At 35.4% G+C, this 23,634-nt stretch overlaps 4 protein-coding genes and 1 long non-coding RNA gene across 5 annotated transcripts; 3 read left to right on the forward strand and 2 right to left on the reverse strand.

Annotated features, from left to right (window-relative positions):
* The first annotated feature begins 3,873 nt into the window (after nt 1-3,873).
* LOC125200965 (uncharacterized) lies at nt 3,874-7,272 on the forward strand. The gene is made up of 3 exons (XM_048098819.2): nt 3,874-5,234; nt 6,268-6,529; nt 6,674-7,272. The coding sequence occupies exons 1-3, from the start codon at nt 4,189-4,191 to the stop codon at nt 6,851-6,853; spliced, it is 1,488 nt and encodes a 495-aa protein (XP_047954776.2). The 5' UTR covers nt 3,874-4,188; the 3' UTR covers nt 6,854-7,272.
* Nucleotides 7,273-7,940: 668 nt separating this feature from the next.
* Nucleotides 7,941-9,308, reverse strand: LOC125213484 (large ribosomal subunit protein eL43z). Its single transcript, XM_048114060.2, has 5 exons — nt 9,189-9,308; nt 8,790-8,829; nt 8,433-8,521; nt 8,252-8,334; nt 7,941-8,168 (listed from the first exon to the last, which is right to left on the reverse strand). Exons 1-5 carry the CDS (start codon nt 9,189-9,191, stop codon nt 8,105-8,107), a joined length of 279 nt encoding a protein of 92 aa, XP_047970017.1. The 5' UTR covers nt 9,192-9,308; the 3' UTR covers nt 7,941-8,104.
* Nucleotides 9,309-11,193: 1,885 nt separating this feature from the next.
* Nucleotides 11,194-12,311, reverse strand: LOC125201110 (uncharacterized). Its single transcript, XM_089063545.1, has 2 exons — nt 11,950-12,311; nt 11,194-11,875 (listed from the first exon to the last, which is right to left on the reverse strand). Exons 1-2 carry the CDS (start codon nt 12,043-12,045, stop codon nt 11,606-11,608), a joined length of 366 nt encoding a protein of 121 aa, XP_088919671.1. The 5' UTR covers nt 12,046-12,311; the 3' UTR covers nt 11,194-11,605.
* A 1,972-nt stretch (nt 12,312-14,283) lies between these two features.
* Nucleotides 14,284-16,674, forward strand: LOC125202217 (uncharacterized). The gene is made up of 2 exons (XR_007173062.2): nt 14,284-14,552; nt 16,411-16,674. It is a non-coding gene; the product is annotated as an uncharacterized LOC125202217 (long non-coding RNA).
* Nucleotides 16,675-17,870: 1,196 nt separating this feature from the next.
* LOC125200777 (transducin family protein / WD-40 repeat family protein) lies at nt 17,871-22,963 on the forward strand. Its single transcript, XM_048098540.2, has 12 exons — nt 17,871-18,214; nt 18,664-18,879; nt 18,981-20,087; nt 20,240-20,362; nt 20,656-20,837; nt 20,950-21,181; nt 21,366-21,575; nt 21,765-21,890; nt 22,037-22,105; nt 22,234-22,356; nt 22,446-22,496; nt 22,572-22,963. The coding sequence occupies exons 1-12, from the start codon at nt 17,975-17,977 to the stop codon at nt 22,728-22,730; spliced, it is 2,838 nt and encodes a 945-aa protein (XP_047954497.1). The 5' UTR covers nt 17,871-17,974; the 3' UTR covers nt 22,731-22,963.
* The last annotated feature ends 671 nt before the right edge of the window (nt 22,964-23,634 follow it).

Here is a 23,634-nt window from a genome sequence, read left to right on the forward strand (position 1 = left end):
GAGTCATCGACTCTTATCTTTATTTAGTATTTTATTTTTAGTGATTTAACAATGAAGGTCAAATAAAATATCCACAAGTTAATGCCAAATACACTTCTCAAGTTAACATCACCTCTCGTGAGTTATGTATAGTCATGATAAGTAACAAAACAATATCCACCAAAAAAAATAAAGAAAAATGAATGAAGGGATAAATCAGTATGTGGATTAATTTAAGCCTCATTAGTCTTAATCAAAGTGTGTCTAATCTCAAGGTGCAATAAATAATTAAATAAGTCTATTTTTGCGGATTATTTATTCTTGTAAAGACGGCTTCTTAGTTTGCGGCTGTCATAATCTACCTGCTCCATTGAAAGAGATGTTTTAAAAAGAAAACTTTATCCCATTCTAAATTTGGACTCTTTTGCCTTTGATACATCTTGCATCTCTTCTCCGGCCAAATCTAATTTTAGACAATAAATTTTTGTAAATTTTTATAAAGAAATAAAAATTTTGGCGATGGTCTACCATGGGTGTATGTAATGATTTACTTTTAATAAATAAACATATGTCTAGTTGAACGTTAAGAATATTAGCTTAAGAATATTAGCAACAGGGACAAAAGAGTTAGGAGAAGTACGTCTCTGTATGCGCGTATTGAATTCCGCTTTAAGTAATGCATTGCCACACTTATTTTAAATTCTTAATTCATTTAAGTATATATAAATAACTGTATTTAATATATACACAAAAGACTTTTTTGGTCTTCTGATTAAAAACACACTCTTCTTTATGAGGCATTTGGTGAAAAAAGTTTTAAGGTGGTCTTAGATGTTGACTAGAACCCACTCGTTTAATTATTTTTTATATTAGTTAATTTAATAAATTATTTGAATGTAATTGAAAATTGGTAATTAAAACTCCATAATGTGTATAATTGATCTTTTATTTTTTAGTAATGTAGTTAGACAAGTTTTTGAAAAGGGCAAAAAAATAAATTTTCCTTTATATTTTAAATTGTAGATTATATTTATTTTATGAAATCAATGGATGCTGAAGCTCCCCTCTATTCAACCTCTTCTATTCCCACATGTTTACGTTCTTAAACATTTTATAAACGAAAAAAAAATAATACTAGATGCTATCTAGATTATTGAATGACTTGGCATTTATAGGTCGGTCCTTTATGATGGACCAATCTACTAAAAATTTGATAGATGAGTTTGGTTTTAGATGTTAACCCTACCTAATTTATTTTAGCCTGAATTTTGGTTACTAGGTTATTCAATAATATTAATGTGATTGAAATAACTTTTGACTTATAACATTAAAGTTGATTTATAAAGATCAATATTTTCGGCATAGTTTCTTATAAGATTTATATTAAAAATAGAGTAAATATTCAATTTTGTTCAATCATTTAGCATTTTAGAAAAACACCCAAAGCTTAATATAATTGGAAAAAGTCAAGCGTTTCAATTTTTACTTAAACAAGACCACAATAAAATTTTTAGATCGAGTTGCCTTTGGTACTCGAAACAGATATGACATATTATAACACTATTTGGTTCGAACTTTTTGCATATTCTTTCTGTATCATAAATATAAGTTACTATATTTCTTTTTTCGTACGTCTCATAGAAATAGTTCATTAAATATCTATTTATTACAAGGCTCATCATTCACTACACAATTTTAATTATTTGTTCTCTTATTCTCTTACTTTATTAATTAAGTACATATATTAAAATTTGTGTCAATCATATTTCTATGAGACAATATTTCTATGAGACGGATGGAGTGATATTTTTGGCCAAATTTGAAACGTTAAGTATACTTAATTGCTGTGACCTAAATTTGTGACATTTTATTAAAATAAATACTACCTCGAAGTTTTATGAGAATAATTACCAAAATATTTTTTGGGAAGTGTCAATAAAATCTTATGAATGAAGGACAATCGAAGATATTTTCCAAAAGACCAAAAAGATGAAACCTTAAATTAAAATTTGGAAACGATCAAATCAATGCCTCTTCTAATATAAATTCCAACCAATACGACGAAATCAAAAACCAACCAAACCGTATTAAATTACTACTACGTATAAAGAAAATAATGAAAAAACATACTCATCGTCATCGAAAGATTTATGTATCTAATTTTAGCAAAGTTCAGTTAATATGATGTTTTTATCATTTGTGATGTCAGATTTCAGACATTAAAATGAAAACCAATGTCTGCGACCACTGATTTTACCTGCTAAAGTTAAATAAAGCCGCCCCTTCGATATTTCTCATTCAAACTACTTATTTTAGATTTTATTTTGTTATTATTGAGAAAAAAAATGCTTGTTTTAGCTTTCATATCTAACATTTTTTAGGGGTAAAATTAGAGCTCAGTTGAAGAATTCAGTTATTTAACCTTTTGATTGTATTTTTTAATACTCTTTTCGCCTATAATTAATAACTTTTTTTTTTTTTCTGATTTTGATCATTTTTTTCTGAATAATTGGATCGATTAATATATTTTGTGAAAAATGTTTAGTAATTCGCAGACGATTCATTTGAATTTGTCTATATAATTTATGATATGAATCGGAATATTCACATCAAATTCAAGTCTCACAACTAGAACTCAAGACCAAAGTACTATATTTTCATTGAATATTAAAATCATAAATTAACTTAATCCAACTTAAATATATGTTTGTGTGATGAAATAATATCTATTTTTATATTATGATAGAGTAGCTCTAAGTATTCAAAGTCGGTATTAAATATGATGTTAGGGTGGGGGTGGGTCTACAAAAATTAGAGACAAGAAATTATAAGAATAATAATAATGACAACAGAAACATGGAAATGTGTGAAGCATGTTACTAATCATTTCAATCATCTTCATTTACTATATCACTTATATTTTGCATTATTCACCCAATATTTTATATGTTAGCATTTTATATAATATCATAATCAAATTACATAGTATGTTTTGAGTTTTTGGCGGGCTTCGATGGTAATAATTGAGCGTGACCACAATAATTACAATGTCTTTCTCTACTAATATCTTTGTCCAAATCATAAATTGTCTTCTATTAAATCTTTTATAAACGTGTCAAAGTTTCAAAGAAATCGATATTCTTGTCTTTCTTTTGTTGCTAATTCTTTTAATTCAAATGTCAAATAATTATAACTCTGATTGGACACGAATATGTTTACGTCATTTAATCAATTTCATAATCGTCTCTGAAATGATAATACAATTCAAGAATAATACTTTCGACGTGGATTAACAGAGAATATGATGCTTTTCACTAATTAATTTCGTTGACTAATTAGCACAATTAAGATATGACTAATCAGCCATTTTCAACCGGACGTGGGCATTTTCCCGAATTTGGTAATTGATTCTTGCATCACAAGTATTAATACTATAATCTAAGTCTAAGATAAGTGTTTTTCTAAATTATTATATAATTGAATTTAATACTAAAATAATAAGCATTAATGTAATCGGCTTCTTTCTAACCAATCAATGAGAGATTTTTTCTTATTCCTCAAGTTAAATCCGATTTGACGTGTTTAATTTTTTCCCCTATCCCCTCATTTCATGGTCATAATTCAAATTTGTGGAAACTTCTTCACATTAATTCAAACCTTCAAGTGGTGGACTTGCTAGATATAAATAAACTATTAATATTAATAAATATTTTGTAGTTGGATAATTAATAAATTAATCCCACCGCAAACGGAAATAGCACTTGAAAATAATAACCATTCGCTTCAAGAAGAGAGAGAAGAGCTCTTTATTAACCAAACAAATAAAATTTGATCACTCTTCCAAAAAGGGAAATAAAAAAATAAAAAGAAATTAATAACCATTTATAAAAAAAGGATTTTTGGTTTCTTCCTTTTGCGGCCGGTCGCCTCTGCTCTCAAATTCATCTCACCATTAACTCCTCGCACTCTCCGCTCCTTTCTTCTTCGTCTCTCTTCTTCTCTTCCTCACGCACACACGCACAATCCTCATTTCCATTTATAGATACAATATAAACACACGCCTCCCTATTTTCAAGAAACACAGCTGCTGAATTTCAACATCAATTATCGAGAAAGAGGGAGAAAGGTTTGAAATTGGAGAGAATTTTGGCTTCCCTTTTCGTTGAATTGAAGAAGGGGTTTGTGTTTTGGTGAAATTTTCCATATGTAATGCATCAGAAGAAATCTGAATTACAGATCGGAACAGAAAGCAGCGGCGTCTCTTCCGATTTCAACCCCACCCCACCCCTCCCCCCTTCCTCCCTCACCCAGAAACACAATCCGCCGCCTCCTTCCCCCAATCCCGCCCTCCAAATCCTCATCAACGACGACAATCAGCACCACGACCAGAATGACCCTTTTACCCCCAAGCCCACCCCCTTCAAGCGCCCCCATCTCCAGCACCACCAATTCTCCCGCTCCCTCACCAAGACCCCCACTCTCTCCACCGCCCTCCACCGCTACGGCGTCGACCCGCCTCCAAAATTCAGCCTTTTCCACAACCGCTCTCAGAAGTTCTTGACCCATTTCCACCACCACCTCCGCCACCTCCGCCGCCGCCTCCGCCTCCACCTCCGCCTCATCCTCCTCCTCAGCCTCCCCTTCTTCTACTTCCTCGTATCCCACCCTTCCCGCTCATTCATTCTTGATTTCCTATCCGCTTTCGCCTTCTCGGCCGTCCTCCTCTTTTCCCTCAATTTAGCTGTGCCGAGGCTCCCCACGATCAGGTTGTTCCTTGCCAAGTCCTTGCCGATTAAGATAAACGCGAAGGACCATGTGAGCCGGCCGCATTTGCCCGTGTTTTGGTCGATTGGTTCGAGGCATAAGGCCGATAAGAAGGCGATTTCCGGGTGCTATGTGCAGGCATACACCAATGGGGATGTCTATGAGGGTGATTTTCACAAGGGGAAATGTAGTGGCAGTGGAGTGTATTACTATTACATGAGTGGGAGGTATGAAGGTGATTGGGTTGATGGCAAGTATGATGGCTATGGGGTTGAGACGTGGGCGAGGGGCAGCCGGTACAGAGGGCAGTACCGGCAGGGCCTTAGGCATGGTTTCGGAGTATATAGGTTTTACACTGGTGATGTTTATGCCGGGGAATGGTCTAGTGGGCAGAGCCATGGGTGCGGGGTTCATACCTGCGAGGATGGTAGCCGATATGTAGGCGAGTTTAAGTGGGGTGTTAAACATGGTCTTGGACACTATCATTTCAGGTGAGAATGATGGCATTTTGCTATGAATTTTATCACATTTACGTGTTGCATCATTGCTTATGTTTTCTTTTTATGATCATTCAATTTGGCATGGTTGGAACTATCTGTGTTTCTTAATATTGTTGCTAAGTGTTATGCACTTTAAACTGCATTACTTCTGGACTGAGTTTTATCTACATTTTGATGTGTTGTACTTGAATTGATATGATTTATGTTAAAAGTAATTGCCAAAATCTGCTGCCTTTTGGAATTGCACAAATCAAGTAATATCTTTTAGCCAATTTCTCACTTCCACATTCTTCCCTTTCTCTTGTACCCGAGTGCATTTACTGACTTTTTTTGCTGATGATTTTGATAGAAAGAGAATGTAATGTGTGATGTGAACAAGGAGTTGGAAGAATTGGAATCATTTTGGTTTTATGTTCGGCATTTTTTTATGTGATTACTAAATGAGAATTCCAAACTTGTATAAAAGTAGACTCATTAACAAAAGGCTATTCAGCTCCTTTGCATTTATGTTGCAATTTCCCAGCTATATTAAGGAAGATAAAGTTGAGGTTCTAGTTGGTTCTTTTCTTTACTTTGTCTTGTTCTGAAATAGCTGAAAAAGAATCTTGCACATTATTTGTTACCCTTTCCTTGTTGCCTTAACGTAGCATTTGTCTTTTAACTGATTGATCATACTTTTGAATGGCTAAGAAACATGAATTTGTCATGTGGAAACTGTGCTATGTTGAGCTGCTCATGTAAGGGTAGAGCCGTAGAGAGACTCACAGACTATGATAAGAACGGGACTCATTATAACTAACCCCTATGTTTATAGATACAAAGAATTTGTACCTAATGATGCACTTGTCTCTTACAAAGCTGAGCTTGCTAAGAGAGTGAATATCTGCATTTTTTAGCAGAATATCATGGTCTTCCATTGCAATGAGTTTTTATATGGATGTTAATTGTTTAGTAGCTCTTCTGGTCCTCAGTTTTCCTCATACATTTGAATTACTGTGTTTGACATTGGTGCTGCTGCTTGCAGGAATGGAGATAGATATGCTGGAGAGTATTTTGCAGACAAAATGCATGGATTTGGGTTCTACTATTTTGCAAACGGCCATCGTTATGAGGGTGCCTGGCATGAGGGGAAGAGGCAGGGGCTTGGAATGTACACTTTCAGAAGTGGTGAAACTCAGTCAGGCCACTGGCAAAATGGAATTCTTGACATTCCTAGCACACAGACCAATGTATATCCCGTTTCGCCTGTTGCTGTCAACCACTCTAAAGTGCTGAACGTTGTTCAGGTAAATTCTTTTATACTAGTATCAATTATGTCTTCACTTTCAATTATAATTGTGTCATTTGATTTCTCATTAGCCTGAAATATGACTTTTGTGTAATCTGAAGTAGTATTATCACATCTAATGAGTTTTCTATCCAACCACCAGGAAGCTCGACGAGCAGCAGAAAAGGCGTATGAGGTGAGCAAGGTGGACGAGAGAGTGAACAGGGCAGTAACAGCAGCTAACAGGGCAGCTAATGCAGCAAGAGTAGCAGCAGTCAAAGCTGTGCAAAAGCAAATGCATCACAAGAACAACAGCGATGACATCGCGATCCCCATCATGTAAGACTGGCCGGTCGCCACCAACTCCCAGCATAACGGATGACTTATATCAGAAAAAAAATAACAAAAAAGAAAAGACGGATGGTAAACTGACGACGCCTCCAATTTTACTATGTTCCCTCGTTCAAACATCATGTGTTTTTCTAAGTGAAAGCTGAATTTCGAGCAGCTTGTTGGCACTGCGGAGAATGGGATTACTCTCCCATGTTCATCTAGCTTCTTTTTTTCTCTTTTTCTTTTGTTCTTTTTTCTTTTTTTCTTTTTGGCTTCTGTAAAGTTCGAATAGGTATATATATGATTGAGGACTGGTGCAAAGGGAAAACCCTTACTCAAGCAGCCCTGTATGTGGTGATGATGTAACAAATGAGAAAACTCGAGAGAGAATGTTGTAATATTTCTACTTCAAAAGTGTTGGCTTCACCATTTGCTTGTCTCTCAGTTAGATGGTTCTCTCTAGTAGCAGAATTTGTATTTAAGTGTTGCATTTGGTATGATGAAATGGTATAAGGTAGAGAATAATGGTGATCCTTGAGAAAAGAGGCAGTAATCAAATGAATGAAATGAAAATTGATGATTCCAAAAGAAAGCAGTGATTCTTAAGAAAGAGGTATTAAGCAAATGAATGACATGAAAGTAGAAATAGCTCAAAATTTATTTCCACCATTAGGTCTTATAGTAGCCCTTTTTATCTATTTTTCATAAACTCATTTCTTGGTTTGGAAATTCATGCCTTTCTGTTCTTTTATCAATTTCAATTCATCAACATTGCTCCCAGCACAATTTGTTTCTATTTTTCTTAGAACAGTCTTTTCTTGGTTAGGAATTCATTTCTCTGTTCTTACTCAATTTCAATGTGATATTCATCATCCCATCAAATCAATAATTCTTAGTTAGTGTATTCATCATTGTCAATAGTTCAACGTCTCATGATTTGAGGAATAGTCATAACACGACAGAAATGTTGAGTGAACTAAAATCTTCCAGTTTGATTAAGGAGGAATTGGCTTGGTTCAATGACAATTGACAGCGATCTCATGATGACATTTTAAGTTACTAATACCAGTAAACAAAGCTGAAAGTAAAAATCAAAATGACAGCTAAATTTCCAAGAATTTTAGCAAAAAAAGGAATTTAGAAGTGAAGTACATATAGGTGACTAAAAAAGCTCACCAAATCTTCAAAGTTTAGCTACTACTTCAATTGAAATTAACTCAAAGGGTGGGAAATATGAAAAAAAAAAAAACTTTCACTAAATTTAACTCTCAGTTGCCTCCCTCAACCTTCTGATGGTGCTCCTCACGGTCACAGCACTGGCAGTGCTGAAACACAGAACATAATACAGATTAGCAAATTGAAACAAATAACATAACATCGTTAAAGGCTCATCACCAAAGAATATTACTTCATGGTGTAAGCACCGCCTGCCTTCACTTTGCCACAGTCCTTGCATCCCCAAATGCCAACAGCCTGTCTCTTCACGGCGTACTGTCGTGGAACAAGATAAATTAGAATCCTCAAATCAACCAGAGCTGTGTAACATTTTGTCACTGAATAACATAACGCTTTGTCGCGTTGAATCATACCTTTCCGCAGAATTCGCAGAAGTACTTGCTGTGCTGGCTAACTTCCATCTTCTTGATCTGCTTCCTCAAACTAGCACCATACCGGGTGCCTGAAACGCAACGGACACGCATCAAAATATGTCCAAGCAATCAGAAATATAAAAGTTCAGCATCCTAGCTTGCATAAAAACACCTAAATTTTGAGGCAAATTATCATGACATACTAAATATCAACACATTCTTCAGTCCACATTATTCCGAATTAAAACAAATTGGTAAACAAACATCAATGCAAGACCACATTCATCACAGCAAAAACATACATTCTCACTCAAATAAAACAGAACTGCTAGGAAAAACAATAAGCCAATAACATACCGTATTTCCCGACGATCCCAACCTTCTTGGTTCTCTTGGCCTGTACATAGCAACGAATCCAATCAATAACACAGATAAGGATGAAAACAACCGGCAATCAGTTCACTGAGAATCACAAAGAACTAATCGAAAATCACATTTATCACTAACAAAAACTAATTACAAAATGCGAATTTTCATTTCATAGAAATAATTATTTTACATTGATCTCTGAAAACATGTAGCAGAAAACATCATGATAATAGATAATATGACGGAGAACGTCCTATCAAATATCAGATTCAATGTAACTCAGCTCAAACACAGAAAATAGGAAAAAACAGCAATTTTTTGCACCGAATACTCAACACATTGAGATAACACAAATTCACATCGGAGAGATAAACAGAGAAAACTTGCCATTTGAAATTGGTGAAACGGCCGGCTAGACGAGAGGAAAGCAAAAACCCTAGATTTAGCTGCGCGAAGAGAGAGAACGAAACACTAATTGGTGCTCTTATATGAAGACGATATATATTCTAAATTGCATTTTCCACCCCAAACTTTATGCTTTTTTTTCCGGAAAACCCCTTAAAACTTCGATTTTCACCAATTTTGGGGTATTTTCACCCATTTTTATTGATTTCTCTTTTGAGTTTCCTAGTTTTTCATTATTTTCTGATTTTTAAAATTCCAAAAGAAAAATGATTAAACCCACATAACTGGTGTTGCATAAAATCGTCAAATATACTTTTAAAAAAAATCCTCAACCAATAATAATCGTTGAACGAAGATTCGAATTATCACTTGAGTTCACATTGAAAAGTCCAACAAGTTGTGTATAAATTTCCGCATAAATAGGGACTCTAACCTTGTGAAGAATCATCAACATCCACAACAAAGGACTCCGTACTCATCTCCACTTATATTTTCGCTCTCGAATCTCTACTTCTTACTTTGAGTATTTTATCCTTGCAGGGAATTTGTAATAAGCTACTTGTCTTATTGTACGGTGAAAATATTTGATACTCCCATCAATAGTATAGTGTTATATTTGGCTCTCTCCGGTGGTTTTTTACCTCTATTTGTGGAGGATTTTTCCACCTAAAACATTTAGTATCATTTTTATTGTCTTTATTATTTCTCATTATATTTTGTTGAATTTACACGCTTCTGCACTCTTGTACCCCTGCATATGTAAATGTATAAAAGTTAGCAAAAAGAGGTTAAAGATGAACGAAAATTTTCTATGATGAAAACCATAATTAGTTTTCTAGATGGATGAAATTGCTTATGAGGAGGCTTTAAAGATGCTAACTCCCTTATTACTCGGTGGTCTTTATTCACTATCCATTTATTTCTCTTGTCCTTATATTTAAATAGATTTATAAATTATTACTACGTGTGATTTATTGATAATAATGGTGGATCTATAGAATTGATTATGATAACCCGAAGAGTAAAGAAGGTCGTCTTTAGCGAATAGAGGTAGTATGGCGGTTGTCACTAGCAATGAATGACAGTGAAAGTGAACGAGGTTGGATTGGGGTGGGAGTTGCCACGCCAATCGGCTAGGGATGTCAATGTAGTCTGGAACCCGTGGGCTAACCCGAATAGCCCGCCAAATTTATAGGGCTAGGGCTGGAAATTTCTAGTCCGATAAAATCAAAACCTGATTAGCCCACACCCGATTAACCCGCAACCCGTTAGGGTCAGACCCGAAAACCCGATAAAATTTCTATTAATCTATTTTTTTACTCCTAATTTGACACTTCATTGATTAATTTTAACTAAAAAAACAACTTTCAATTTTACATTAAATATACAAATTATATATTAAATTTTTATTAATATAATAATTGATAAATAAAATAAAAACTTCAAATTCACTAAAAAAATATTTAAATATTTGAAACATGCATTAAATCTCACGAAATATCTCAAATATTAGCATTTGATCATGTTTATGATTGAGTTTAAGCATATATCTCAAATATAACATGGTTTAAACAATGATCCAATCCATGTATCTAAATAGTCTAAGTGCACTCTTTTGTAGTATGACAACTGGTATTTTTTTGCGCATGTATTATGTGAAGTAAGGACGAGTTGTGTAATTTGGTTAATGACTAAGATTTAGAGTTTGTGATACTACTGTTGTACTGCATATCGACACCAATTTATTTGCTATATTTGTTGTGGACAGTATAATAATTAAACGTATGTTTAATGATAATAGAGCCTAAGTAAATGTGATAATAATTCTTTTTTTTTGAATCATTAGTAAAAGCTCCTAAATCGAATAGAATTATAAGCATGGTTCATTTACTCAATCAATTGCTTCTTCTGATTTTGCATTCCAAAATATTGTTAGCAAACGAAGCATCATCATATCAATATCGAAGCTATATCATAGATCATGGATTACGTTTAGTAAGTGCACCATTGCAATGACTACTACATTTTTCTTACAAACAAATACACTAAAAAACAAGTGCACCCCCAAAATAATAATACACTGATGACATACATACCCGTCGATAACTACTTCAGCTACCCATTATCTAAGCATGCGAACATAGAAAATATCATATCCGATAGAGCTTCCTAAAGTGCATCACATGTGCACACCAAAACAAAAATTACACCATTCATAATGCTAAGGACTACATATTGGATCCACTACAAACCCCTTTATGGGGTTGTTTTACGGGAATTTGGGAGAGGGCTCCAAGAAGCACATGGTGAACCTTACAGTGAAGATCCTAACACCTTCTTCGTCGGGACCATGAGACTAGGTGATTTCGTGGAGGATATCTGGTCTATGTTAACTTGATTCACCTGAAGGAACTTACGACGAACACGCGAGGCTGTGCCCGACGGTGGTGAGTTAACTTCATCAGATCGATAGACATGGCAGTTGCGGTCCTACGAACCGACTGATTTGGCTCGGCGGAGTCAGATAAGACTACGATCTCCGTGTTGTCGGATAGGGTTATGACCTCGGCGGAGTCCTCAACGTTGACATCAAACAGACCGAACACGGTGCCTAGAAGGTTAAATTCTGGCTTATCACGGTAGTAGTAGGCTCCGGCGTATGAGTTCCTCTACAAAGCAGTCACAACATTATATGTTATGAGAAAAATACGTGATACAAATATGTGAGTTTAGCATTGAGAACCTTGAATATGTCCTGCCATATTGCTTCATCGGTAACTACGACTTTGTTGACAAAGTCCCAGCATACGCCGTTTGTGGCATCCACCTCGTTGAACATCTCGTAGCACTGCTTAAGAAGCCTGAGGTGCAGCGTGATACCACTGTAGATTGACTAGATCATATCCGAAACGAGTTTATCAACTTAAGAACCTGACAAAGCACATATTTTGGAACACATACATCGACCCAACCACGCCAATTCTTCTTCTCGATGAGAGTTGTTAGGGGCAGCGAATCCATCTCTTGAATCCACTTTCCATTGTAGAAGAACGTTGTATGTGTTGGAATGTGAGAGTTCATATTTCAGAGGGGATGCTTGTCTACACTTGATCTAATCTAACCATCTTAAATAAAATTACATATACAACAACTCCTAAGAAATATTAAATGCGTTGGAAGAACATTTACAACATGGTAGATAATTGTCAAATCCATTAGGGTTAAGTACATAAATTAAGTTTCTCGCCGCCCTACTATTGTGATTACACCGACGTAGGAATGAGAAGTCTTTATTGGGTCAAGTGTTATTCTCCATTGCAAAACATTATCTTCTAAATTGAATGTGTATCGGTCCACAATTTGTGCTCATATTGGTTGCTTAAATCGGTTAAGTATATGCAAAAGTGACACCGATTATGTAGGCGGTAGTTTAGGTTATTTTTGTTTTGGAATCATTAAAATATTTCATACCAATATCTACCATGATCTTTTAAAAATTTGGATATATATGTAGTCGACATCGTAAGTTATTACTTAAAAGGTGAAATCAATAATATATTATATCAGTATATCTACCACAGTACTTTATGATTGAATTAATCATACTGATATCCGAATTAATGATTAAAGGGATAAAATATTAATTAACTTACTTTTATGAAATATTGCAACCTTAGATCTAAAATATAAAAATTGTCAATATGTTCTTTCTTCTATATATAAATATATTTATGATTTAATTTTGTATTATTTTATTAAATTATGAAATAAACATATAACCGTTTACATGCACTTGAAAATAGAAATGTGATTATGGTCATGCTTTGATTTATAATTTTAAATATAATTGTACGAAGCGGGTGTTGGTATGATTATACTACTAGTTTTTATTTTTGTCCAAAAAATGATGAACATATTTAAAGATTGTATAATATTTTAAAAATGTGATTTAATGAATAACTTTGTTATCATTTTATTAGTGACGATTTAATCCACTAAAATAGCAATATGTTTCCTATATAATATAACCGAGCTCGTTCAAGCATTCAATACTCAACAACCGAATTGGAAAAGGCGTGAAGCAATATTTGTAGGGATTCACACACAAGTTTAATTGTCCACCCACCATTCAGATTCATAACTTGAACCCACCTTCTCCACCACTTCTCCTTTATGTCCGATCATATCATCACCCGTAGAAGAGTGGTGTATAAATTATGGCTTTTTTTGACACAATACACACCCCTTAATTAATCTCCTTCCATAATCACGTATCAAAATAGTTCAAATGGGAGGCGAAGGTGCAAACTACCCCCCGAATGACCCTGACGATTACCACCGACTCCCTACGTTTCTGAAGGTGTACCGACTAGAACGACACATGGGGGAAATGGTATGATATATTCTATTTCAATTTAGATAACAATGTATGTGCGAAATTGTTCTCAACATGTTACTTCACCTTATGTATTTGTAGCGGCCTCCTCTGGAATTTGTTGGGATCCACGGAGGGGACCTTGAGACCTTATGTCTGATTGTAGGTTTGTTTGGCCGAATGAAGTACGATATATTGTACGCCTACTGAAGCTCGCTAATGGGTTCTACTTCTCAACCGGATGACCAGAGTTTATACGTGCTAATGGCATCGAACATGGTGACTATCTTACCTTCACGTGGGTGGATGTTGGAACATTCAACTTGAAGCGGTATGACATGGGCACCCATTGCCCCTCACAGGGTGACATCGATCGTAAGTTCATTTTGGTGGCATTATACTTACTTTACGTTGTTTACGTAACTTGGTCGCGCAATCCAAATGGAGTTATTGACATTACCTAATAGTTGTTAAAGACGACAACCTAGAAGGAAGCTACTCCCCCGATGTCGATATGTCTGATGACTATTATCCGAGGATGACAGTTGTGCCCTAGATTTCTGTAATATCCCTAAACTAATTAGAAGTAACATAAAATAGAAAAATAGGATAAAGAAAATGAATAAAGAAAAATGATAGAAGAATATTGATTAGTAGTTTAATACGTGTCTTGTTTGGAAGAAAAGAGGAAAAGAAAAAGGACTTGAGAATTAGAGAATAGAATCAAATCATCTCTTTCTCACCTATTCTCTCTCTCTCGCTCCACGCTACTCCCTCCTTCGTTGTAAGAAAATTTCACAGCTCTCATACTCCCTCCGATCAGCCACTGCGAAACCTCTAGCCACTCCACTGTGAAACATGTAGCATGCACCACTCATCCAAGCTCTCAATCCCCCCTAGTTTTTCTCAATTTTGGAGCTGAGGTTGCAAACCCACCTCCACTTAACTTTTCAAATTTATTGATTTTAGAGGTTAGACTCTTCCATAACCTCCTTAATCTTGTTTCTAAGCATAGCAGTGATGTTAATTTGATGTGATTCTTGTTGATGGGTCGAAAATTAGGGTTCTTGGATTTGGGGGTTTTGTGGTTTTGATGCTTTTGTGTAATTTGACTATGGAATTATGCAATTGGAAGTATGTTATGATATTTAAGTATGAAAACGATGGAAAATCTTAGTTTGGGGTAGTATGTGACCTTAAGCTCTTGATAGTGATTTTAAAGTTATATTCTTGATGGTTTTGATATTGTATAAAGTTGGGACTGCCTTGTGGTGAAGTTTGACGTTGATATTTGTTTCATATTCAAGCTGAAAATTCTTAAAAATGATTTGGTGAAAGAGGTTTAGTTCTTGATTGTTATCAAAAGGTTTAGAATTGAAGTTTTAGCTTCAAGATGTAAATATTTTGTGTTAACTTCAAAATGAAGTGGTTGTCCCATATTTGTAAAATTAATTAGATTTGTTTTATGGAGAAAAATGAAATTGTGAGGTTTATATTTTTGGGACAACAAAGCATAGCTTTCATTTTCTAAAGTTATTGAATAGTATTATCAAATTTCCTTGCTTCTTGTGGGTATAAATAAAGTTAGAAATGTTTTAACTTGTATATATGTTTTAATTTTGTGTTGAAGAAAATAGTATAGAAAGTGAAATAAATAAAGGCAATGATTTGGTTTTACTTATGTGTATTTATAAATTGTATATGTGATTGTTTGAAATTAGATTAACTGAGTGCAAGCACAAGTGAGGGAAAGGGGCACATCCATGGTTGACTAAACAAGTAATAGAGTTTTTGTTGACGTGTACATGTAGTGTACGCGTGTTCTAGAATTTAATTCCTTTAACTTCGATAAATATTACTACTTGTTTGTGTGATTCGTATGCTTATGCAATAGAACTTAAAAATAATTGTGTGGATTGTATGCTTCAAGGTAAAGTGACAGAAACGGTGATATTGAATGATGAGATACTGAAATTGTTGTTTGGTATTTCTTGTGAGATGCAAAGTGATTTAGATAGTTATATATGTGTTGAATAAAGTGAAAGTTGATATTGAATAGTTGTGTTATGCCCCATTTCTTGAGTGAATCACATGGTATAGTTGGCATGCCATAAGACAACAGTACTGCACACATGTTTGATCATTCGTCTTCTGGATAACCGAAACGATAGTCTATATGATATGTTGATAGTTGACATGTACCCTATATGGGTAGTAATATATGACAGTTGCCTTGCGATAGGCCATATGAGAGATTACAATGTTCGATATGGACGTACATGATAGATGCCCTCATCGGGCAACTTATAGTGTCCGTGTACCCATGTCCATCACTAAGCATAACTTTGGGGGCTGAATGTGATATTTGATTTAGAAATAATATTCTTGGTGCTTTAAATTCTTTAAATAGTTATGTTTCTTACAGTATAATTATGTTGATGAAAGAAAGTGACCGTTGACAAGATTATTTGTTTATATCATGTTATATGGCTTGATTGATAGATGGTAGATAGTTACTAGTGAAAGTATTACGTGATAAATATGATAGTGTTGTTTTACATGATGAAGATGTTGTTTTATTGCAAACGATATATGTGATTCTTTTAAATCATTCAAGCTGTTATGAATGCTTATATTGAGTGATATTATTTTTTTGAACTTGTATATTGATGCCGGACATAATTTGAATAGGTGTGGTACGACATTCCAGGTAGTAAAGTGTTTACTTTGTGATAGTGATATAGATTGAAGTTTTAGAGATTTTATTCTAGATGTGATTACACTACGAGCTTTTCGAAGCTCACCCCCCTTTTCTTCTCCCTCTTGTAGAGTATAGAAGCGAGTGATCTCTCTTGTGGGCAGCTGCACATGTCAAGTCACTATCCTCCTTTTTGCTGGTACAATTGGAATTCTCACGTGGCATACTTAGGCTAATTTTTGGTTGTTTATAGTTAGTTTGGAGATGTAAGGTTATGTAACTTTCTTTTGCTAATGGGGTTGTAAGTAATTATCGAAGCATGTTATCGTTATAGTAGTAAATGGTTGTGTTAACAGGTTTAGTTATTTATATAATAGTGTTGTATGTTGAGTGTTTGCAAAAAGAAAAAAAAAAGTTATACAAGTTAAACAGATAGGTTTTTGTTTATCAATCGTATCGAGATGTGACACCACTTATTTGGTTAAAACTAATCGAGTAAGGGGTGTTACAATATCGACAGCTATCCCACTTTTGTGCTAACACTCACGAACACAAACAACAACCGCTCCATTGAGATTCCCTACCGCTTTTGGCAACGCTATATCCGAATGGGAGCACTTCAAGCCCCTGAACATTTGTTGGTAGAAGGAGGAGACATGGTGGGTTACTCTCAACCACAACGCATCCGAGATTTGGGTGAAACAAGGGTGGAGTCGGTTCAAAATCGATAACCATCTGGTCGAAGGAGTGTGCTACCATTTCAAGCTTGTTGATGCGGATGATGTCCAATTCTCTTTGTGGTTTGAGCGTCCGTAGAGATGGTGGAATTATGCAAGTAATATAGACAGTAACTAGGCTTATGGATCTCTTATGTATGCATGTGTGTTACATGGTGCTAGTAGTCCCATTAGATCATGACAAATTTTGCTCGTGATGATAATTTTGGCTCAAATTAAGCTAAACAGGACCAAATGCCCGACTGAGCAATTCGTACTCCTCATTTCACCCGAAAGGGGATTATGCTCTCAAGCTCTGTACAAGAATTATCTGAACATTCTCAAATCACAAATCAATTTTTATGATATCAAAGTCAAAACTTACATATAAGTATACAATATACTCCCTCTGTCCCACTAGAAATGAAACGTTTTCCTTTTTTGTCTGTCCCAATAAAAATGAAACGTTTCTAAAAATGGAAACAAGGCTCTCTCTACTTTTTCTTCTCTCTTACTTTACTCTCTCCTCATTAACTCACAAAACAACCCTACATAAAATCTTGTGCCGAAAAGCAAATGTTGCATATTTAATGGGACGGAGGGAGTATATTATAATTCTAGCAATTAAAAAAAAACACATTCTATCTGTATGTCATTCAAATTAATACTATCATTTCACAATTTATTTATTATGTTTGATTAAATTAATTAAATAAATAATTATATAAAGAGTATTTTTATAAAGAGATCATTAAAAGTTAGTAGTATTACCAAATATAATTTGGGCTTAACTGATATAATTATTTAACTTATTGAATTTGGGCCCAAGTAAAAGCCCAAACATGATAAAACAAACCCTTTCTCCGGCGCCTCTCTCTTTCTCACTCTCTCTAACGTTCTCTTCTTTCTCACCGTCTCTCTTTCACTCTCCGCGGCTCCGGCTAGTCCTGCAGCCGCCGACGCCACGCAATAAGAAGCCATGGTTAAGGCATACCTGAGGTACGAGCCCGCGGCGGTGTTCGGGGTAATCGTCTCGGTCGATTGTAACATAACATACGACACCTCCGGCAAACACCTCTTAGCGGCGGCGCTGGAGAAGCTCGGACTGTGGCACGTCCGCCAGGGAATCTGCACCAAAGCCCTAGCGCCGACACCTTCCTCCACCTCTCGCGGCCCCAAGCTCGCCGTCACCGCCATCGCCGCTTCCCACTCTTCCCTGGTATTGCTTCCTATATGTTTACTTCAAACCACTGATCGCTTAGCTTCTATTTACAACTATGAGCTGAATCTGATTATCAATGCGACGACGTTTGGTTTTCACTGATAAAGTTTTTATACATGAATTGAAGATACGAAACTTTTAACTTCTATTGTTAATAGAAAATTGATGTTTGCAATCCATATAATTCATCTTGACTGATACATTGGGGAATGCTGTTACGTTGGAATAATTATGAATGTAATTTGGATTTCAGATTGCAGGTGGATAATAGAAAATTGATTGTTGCAAATTCATCTTGACTGATACATTTGGATTTAAGAAGTTAATACTAACACTTCTATTGTTAATAGAAAATTGATTGTTGCAATCGATATAATTCATCTTGATTGATACATTGGGGAATGGTGTTATGTTGGAATAATTATCAATGGAATTTGGTTTTTCAGATCGCAGGTGGCTATGCCGATGGTACTGTAAGAATATGGGATAGTGAAAAAGGAACATGCGAGACCACTCTAAATGGACATAGATCGGCAGTGACAATTCTTCGGTACAATAAGCTTGGAGCTTTACTTGCTTCAGGGAGCAAAGACTGTGACATTATTATATGGGATGTAATTGGCGAAACAGGTTTATTTCGCCTCCGAGGGCATCGTGACCAGGTTTATGTGATTTCATGAGTATATCATCATTATAGGGTCTCATCTTGAATTTTTTTAAGATGGAATTTTCTCACTTTTGCTCTTTTTCATTTTTGAAATAGGTCACTGATCTAGTGTTCCTAGATTCCAGTAAAAAGTTGGTCAGCTCCTCAAAGGACAAGTTTTTGAGAGTTTGGGATCTTGAAACACAACATTGCGTGCAGATAGTTAGTGGTCATCATAGTGAAATTTGGTCAATTGATATTGATTCTAGTGAAAGATATTTAGTGTCTGGGTCAGGTGACTTAGAGCTCAGGTTTTATTCAATTAAGAATGATGCAGCTGATGGAAAAATAGACCCTGAAAAAACTGCATTGGATGTTGAAAATGGAAATACCTCTGCCGGAAACAAATGGGAAGTTTTGCAGCATTTTGGTGATATACAGCGTCAGAGCAAGGATAGGGTTTCCACGGTCCGGTTCAATAAAGCTGGCAACTTACTAGCCTGTCAGGTTGCTGGAAAAATTGTTGAGATATTTCGTGTTTTGGATGATTCAGAATCTAAAAGGAAGGCCAAAAGGAGAATCAACAGAAAGGAGAAAAAAACTTCTAAAAATAAGGCTGAGATAAGTGAAAATGGAAATACTGATATGGAAATTGAAGAGAGTAGTGAGCTCATAGTTACAGTCCCTGACATCTTCAAGCCTCTTCAGCCCTTACGAGCTAAGAAGAAGATATGCTCTATATCCTTTTCTCCTATAACTGCAAAAGGCTCGCTGGGAACTTTAGCATTGTCTTTAGACAATAATTCATTGGAAACTTATTCAATTGACAACAATTCTTCAGAAAGGACAAATGCAATTGAGCTCCAAGGACATCGTTCTGTTGTTAGAAGTGTAACTCTTAGCTCAGATAATACTCTTCTGATGTCCACAAGCCATAGCTCGATCAAAATATGGAACCCTAGCACCGGGTCTTGCCTGCGAACTATTGATTCAGGTTATGGATTGTGTGGCCTCTTTGTACCTGGTAATAAGTATGCAGTTGTAGGCACAAAAAAGGGGACGTTGGAAATAATTGATGTAAGAAGTGGTACTTGTGTTGACATAGTTGAGGCTCATGGGGGTGACGTCAGGTCTATTGCTTCAACACCAGATGGTTTTGTCACTGGGAGTGCAGACCAGGATGTCAAGTTTTGGGCGTATGATTTTACACAGAAACCTGGTCAAGTATGTTTCTTTTCTTGTCATGTTTCATCCATCAAATCCTCTGCTGGTTTCCATACTTCATTACATATACATTCATATTTGATATTTGTATGTTAGTTTTTCATATGCAAGTAAATGTTCATAATCATGTCTTAATTATTTTGTTTCTACAGGATCATAAACATCTGACAGTATCTCCAGTGAAAAATTTGAAAATGAATGACGATGTTGTTGTAATTGCTGTCAGCCCAGAGGGCAAACATATTGCAGTTGCATTGTTGGATTGCACAGTGAAGGTTTGATGACTCTTTTAAGTTGCTTATGTCATATTAGATTCTCATGCATTTCCACCTCAAACAGAGTTGTATTTGTTTGCATGTCATAGACGATATTGATTGCTCCATTTATAGATAAATCTTCTGGTTAGCTAATTTAAATCTGTATCCTTGGGAGTTAATACATTTACTAGTAATTTGTGTATAAATGAATATTTTTGTCAGCGTAGGAATGTGGCTGTGGTTTCAACCTTTTGTATCTACACTCTCATGCTTTAGTTATGTTTGTGGCCTTATTCCTTACATTGGTACAGGTCTTCTTTATGGATACCCTTAAATTTTTCCTCTCACTGTATGGCCACAAGCTGCCCGTGTTATGCATGGACATATCTTCTGATGGAGATTTGATTGTTACTGGCTCTGCGGACAAAAATCTGAAGATTTGGGGTCTGGATTTTGGTGACTGTCATAAGTCCCTTTTTGCTCATGCTGAAAGGTAATGGCACTTGGGAGAAATTTGTCAAGAAGTCCACTTCCACTGATTATCTTTTCCATCTCCTGATACATTATTCGGATTTGCTAAATCGGAATTGCTATTTTCATTGCAGCGTCGAGGCAGTTAAGTTTGTCAAAAATACTCATTACATGTTCAGCGTGGGAAGAGATCGCGTAGTGAAATATTGGGATGCAGACAAGTTTGAGTTGCTTTTAACTCTTGACGGTCATCATTCTGAGGTCTCTTGTCTTGCAATCAGCAATCATGGGGATTTTCTGTTAACAGGATCTCTTGATAGATCTATCCGCCGTTGGGATCGTACTGAAGAGCCCTTTTTCATCGAGGTAGTGTATTTATTTTAGTTGGGATGTACACATTTTTCTTTCAATATTTAGTTAACATATTTATTTTAGTTTGATTATCTAATAATTTCATTGTAAGATAGAGCCTAATCTATGTGAAGTTTATTTGTAGTTCCTTGTCTTTGTAAGACAGCCTAATGTATGTGACTCATTATGTACTTTGCAGGAGGAGAAAGAAAAGAGGCTGGAAGAGATGTTTGAAACTGACACTGATAATCCATTTGAGACTAAGTATGCCCCTAAAGAGGAATTACCAGAAGAGGGGGCTGTGGGATTAGCGGGTAAGAAAACTGGAGAAACTGTAACAGCGGCAGACTCCATTTTGGAAGCACTAGATATAGCAGAGGAAGAACTGAAGCGTATTGCCGAACACGAGGTGTTATATATTTTTTATCATGTGATTGTGCAAGTAAAGAATGATTTCGCTTGTACTTTAGTCTAAGATTCATGTGTGTATCTGTGTCTTTCTCTTACTGTTATTGATGTCCCTTCAGATTTGAACAGCCATACAAAAGCTGAATCCATTACGAATGTCATCATGAGTCTTTTTATATTTTGTTTTCAGGAGAGATCAAAAGGAAGGGCTGCTGATTTCCAGCCAAACATTCTTATGCTTGGCCTTTCTCCATCTGAGTTTGTTTTGCGTGCAGTATCAAGTGTTCACACCAATGATTTGGAGCAGGCATTGCTAGTAAGTTCGGCTGGTTTTGCTAGTAACATTCTATACTTGGCCTTTCTCCATCTGAATTTATCATCAATATCTCTTAATCTGGTATTGTGTGTTCCTCATTTGGGGAGAGAAGTATAATCTGTTTCTTTACTCGTACAATTTCTCAGGCTCTGCCATTCTCCGATTCCTTAAGGATTCTATCCTATTTGAAAGAGTGGATTTCTCACCCTGAAAAGGTCAGTGCATTGTAGACTTAAAAGTATTGAATATGATCACTGGAGCAATGATCCATCTCTGATGGCTGCTTTTCTTATATTACTACCATACGAATCGCATAATCATTTGGAGTTGTTTCTGTTGTCAGGTTGAGCTTGTTTGTCGGGTTTCAACTGTGTTGCTACAGATCCATCATTACCAACTGACCTCTACTATCTCCGCCAGGCCCATCTTATCTCTTCTCAACGACATCTTGCACGCAAGGGTCAAGGTAATTTTTGAATGAAATTTGATTTAAGCTATAAAACCTTAGTTTGATTCTTGGATTCTGAATAAAACTTGATGTTTATTTCTTGTCAGGAATGCAAAGATACATTAGGGTTCAACTTGGCGGCAATGGACCATGTAAAGGTAGTTAGACCTGATCGAACGATTCCCTCATTATTGATTTCAATTGCTAACAATAAATTGTAATTTCTCTCCCAGCAATTGATGGCTGCAAAGTCTGATGCACCGTTTCGGGATGCAAAAACAAAATTAATGGAGATTCGCGCACAGTACGCGCACCATGCGTTGCAAACTAGAGAGCAAAGAAGGAAGAAGAAGAAGCAAAAGAAGGTGGATGACGGCCACGTTTGGTCGTGATTCTTCGGTAACAATACATGTTGTAGCCTTATATGTGACGTTCAAATGAGCATTCATTGTGTAAACTGTAAAGTATATTCCTCTAGATTTATCTCACTGTAACCGGAGAATCTGGCCTTCTGCTGGTGAAGTTTTGATAGTCTGCTTTATGAGAGAGTGATGAGTTATTTTTATGCTGTATGAATTATATGATCGGGCATTTCAAAAATTTTGTGCGTCTGGCTTCCGTTTTATCCCTCTTTAATTGGCGTTTACTTAATTTTAAATTTAAGAATCAAATGATTATAATAAGTGCAAGTATTTTATCATGGAATTATTGAAATGAGTATATTGGTATTTCATACGATGACTAAATCAGTCCTACAGTGAAATTAAATAGGAATAAAGAATCTTAAATATTCCTATAAAATAGCTGAAAAAGTAAAAAAAAACTAGAGATATTGGCTCCTAACTACAGAAAGTTGAATTTTTTTCATGAAATTTCAACTTGGCAAATAATACCATGGACTTTATGTGAGTTAAAATTTCGGCTATATTAATGGGTTGAATAATAATTTTGGAAGATGTGTTTCAAGAAAACTATCCTCAAGGACCGAAGAACTTGAAGCTCTCAAAGTTGATAAAACATTACAAAACATATTGGTATCATGATATTATTTTTTGAAATTTTTTTGCAGGTGAAAATAACAAACTAAAGCAAAGTTCATGATATTTTATTGCCATGTTGAAAGTTCGTGGGAAAATAACAAACTTATGGAAAATTTTCCTCTTTCGGAAATCTATATTATTTGTTAGACTTGTGATGGCTCAATCAAGAAGGTGAAGTATGTTTGAGAAGCTGGAATTCGATGTTCAGCAACCGTTTGATCGGTTTTAGTTAAAAGCTTTTAATCTCCACCGTTAG

Source organism: Salvia hispanica, chromosome 2, assembly GCF_029641045.1.
Source record: "Salvia hispanica isolate PSC_SH4W2 chromosome 2, Shi_PSC_v1, whole genome shotgun sequence".
Classification (NCBI taxonomy): Eukaryota; Viridiplantae; Streptophyta; class Magnoliopsida; order Lamiales; family Lamiaceae; genus Salvia; species Salvia hispanica.

Excerpts from the sequence above, each read along its gene's own strand:
- LOC125200965 (XM_048098819.2), top strand. The coding sequence starts at position 4,189 with ATGCATCAGAAGAAATCTGAATTACAGATCGGAACAGAAAGCAGCGGC. Across the intron at positions 5,235-6,267 it reads CTTGGACACTATCATTTCAG|GAATGGAGATAGATATGCTG; the intron begins GTGAGAATGATG and ends TGCTGCTTGCAG. Across the intron at positions 6,530-6,673 it reads AAGTGCTGAACGTTGTTCAG|GAAGCTCGACGAGCAGCAGA; the intron begins GTAAATTCTTTT and ends TCCAACCACCAG.
- LOC125200777 (XM_048098540.2), top strand. The coding sequence starts at position 17,975 with ATGGTTAAGGCATACCTGAGGTACGAGCCCGCGGCGGTGTTCGGGGTA. Across the intron at positions 18,215-18,663 it reads CCGCTTCCCACTCTTCCCTG|ATCGCAGGTGGCTATGCCGA; the intron begins GTATTGCTTCCT and ends TTGGTTTTTCAG. Across the intron at positions 20,363-20,655 it reads TGTTGGATTGCACAGTGAAG|GTCTTCTTTATGGATACCCT; the intron begins GTTTGATGACTC and ends ACATTGGTACAG.
- LOC125201110 (XM_089063545.1), bottom strand. The coding sequence starts at position 12,045 with ATGTTCAACGAGGTGGATGCCACAAACGGCGTATGCTGGGACTTTGTC. Across the intron at positions 11,876-11,949 it reads TATGGCAGGACATATTCAAG|AGGAACTCATACGCCGGAGC; the intron begins GTTCTCAATGCT and ends ACTGCTTTGTAG.
- LOC125213484 (XM_048114060.2), bottom strand. Across the intron at positions 8,335-8,432 it reads TCTGCGAATTCTGCGGAAAG|TACGCCGTGAAGAGACAGGC; the intron begins GTATGATTCAAC and ends GTTCCACGACAG. Across the intron at positions 8,169-8,251 it reads GGCGGTGCTTACACCATGAA|CACTGCCAGTGCTGTGACCG; the intron begins GTAATATTCTTT and ends TCTGTGTTTCAG.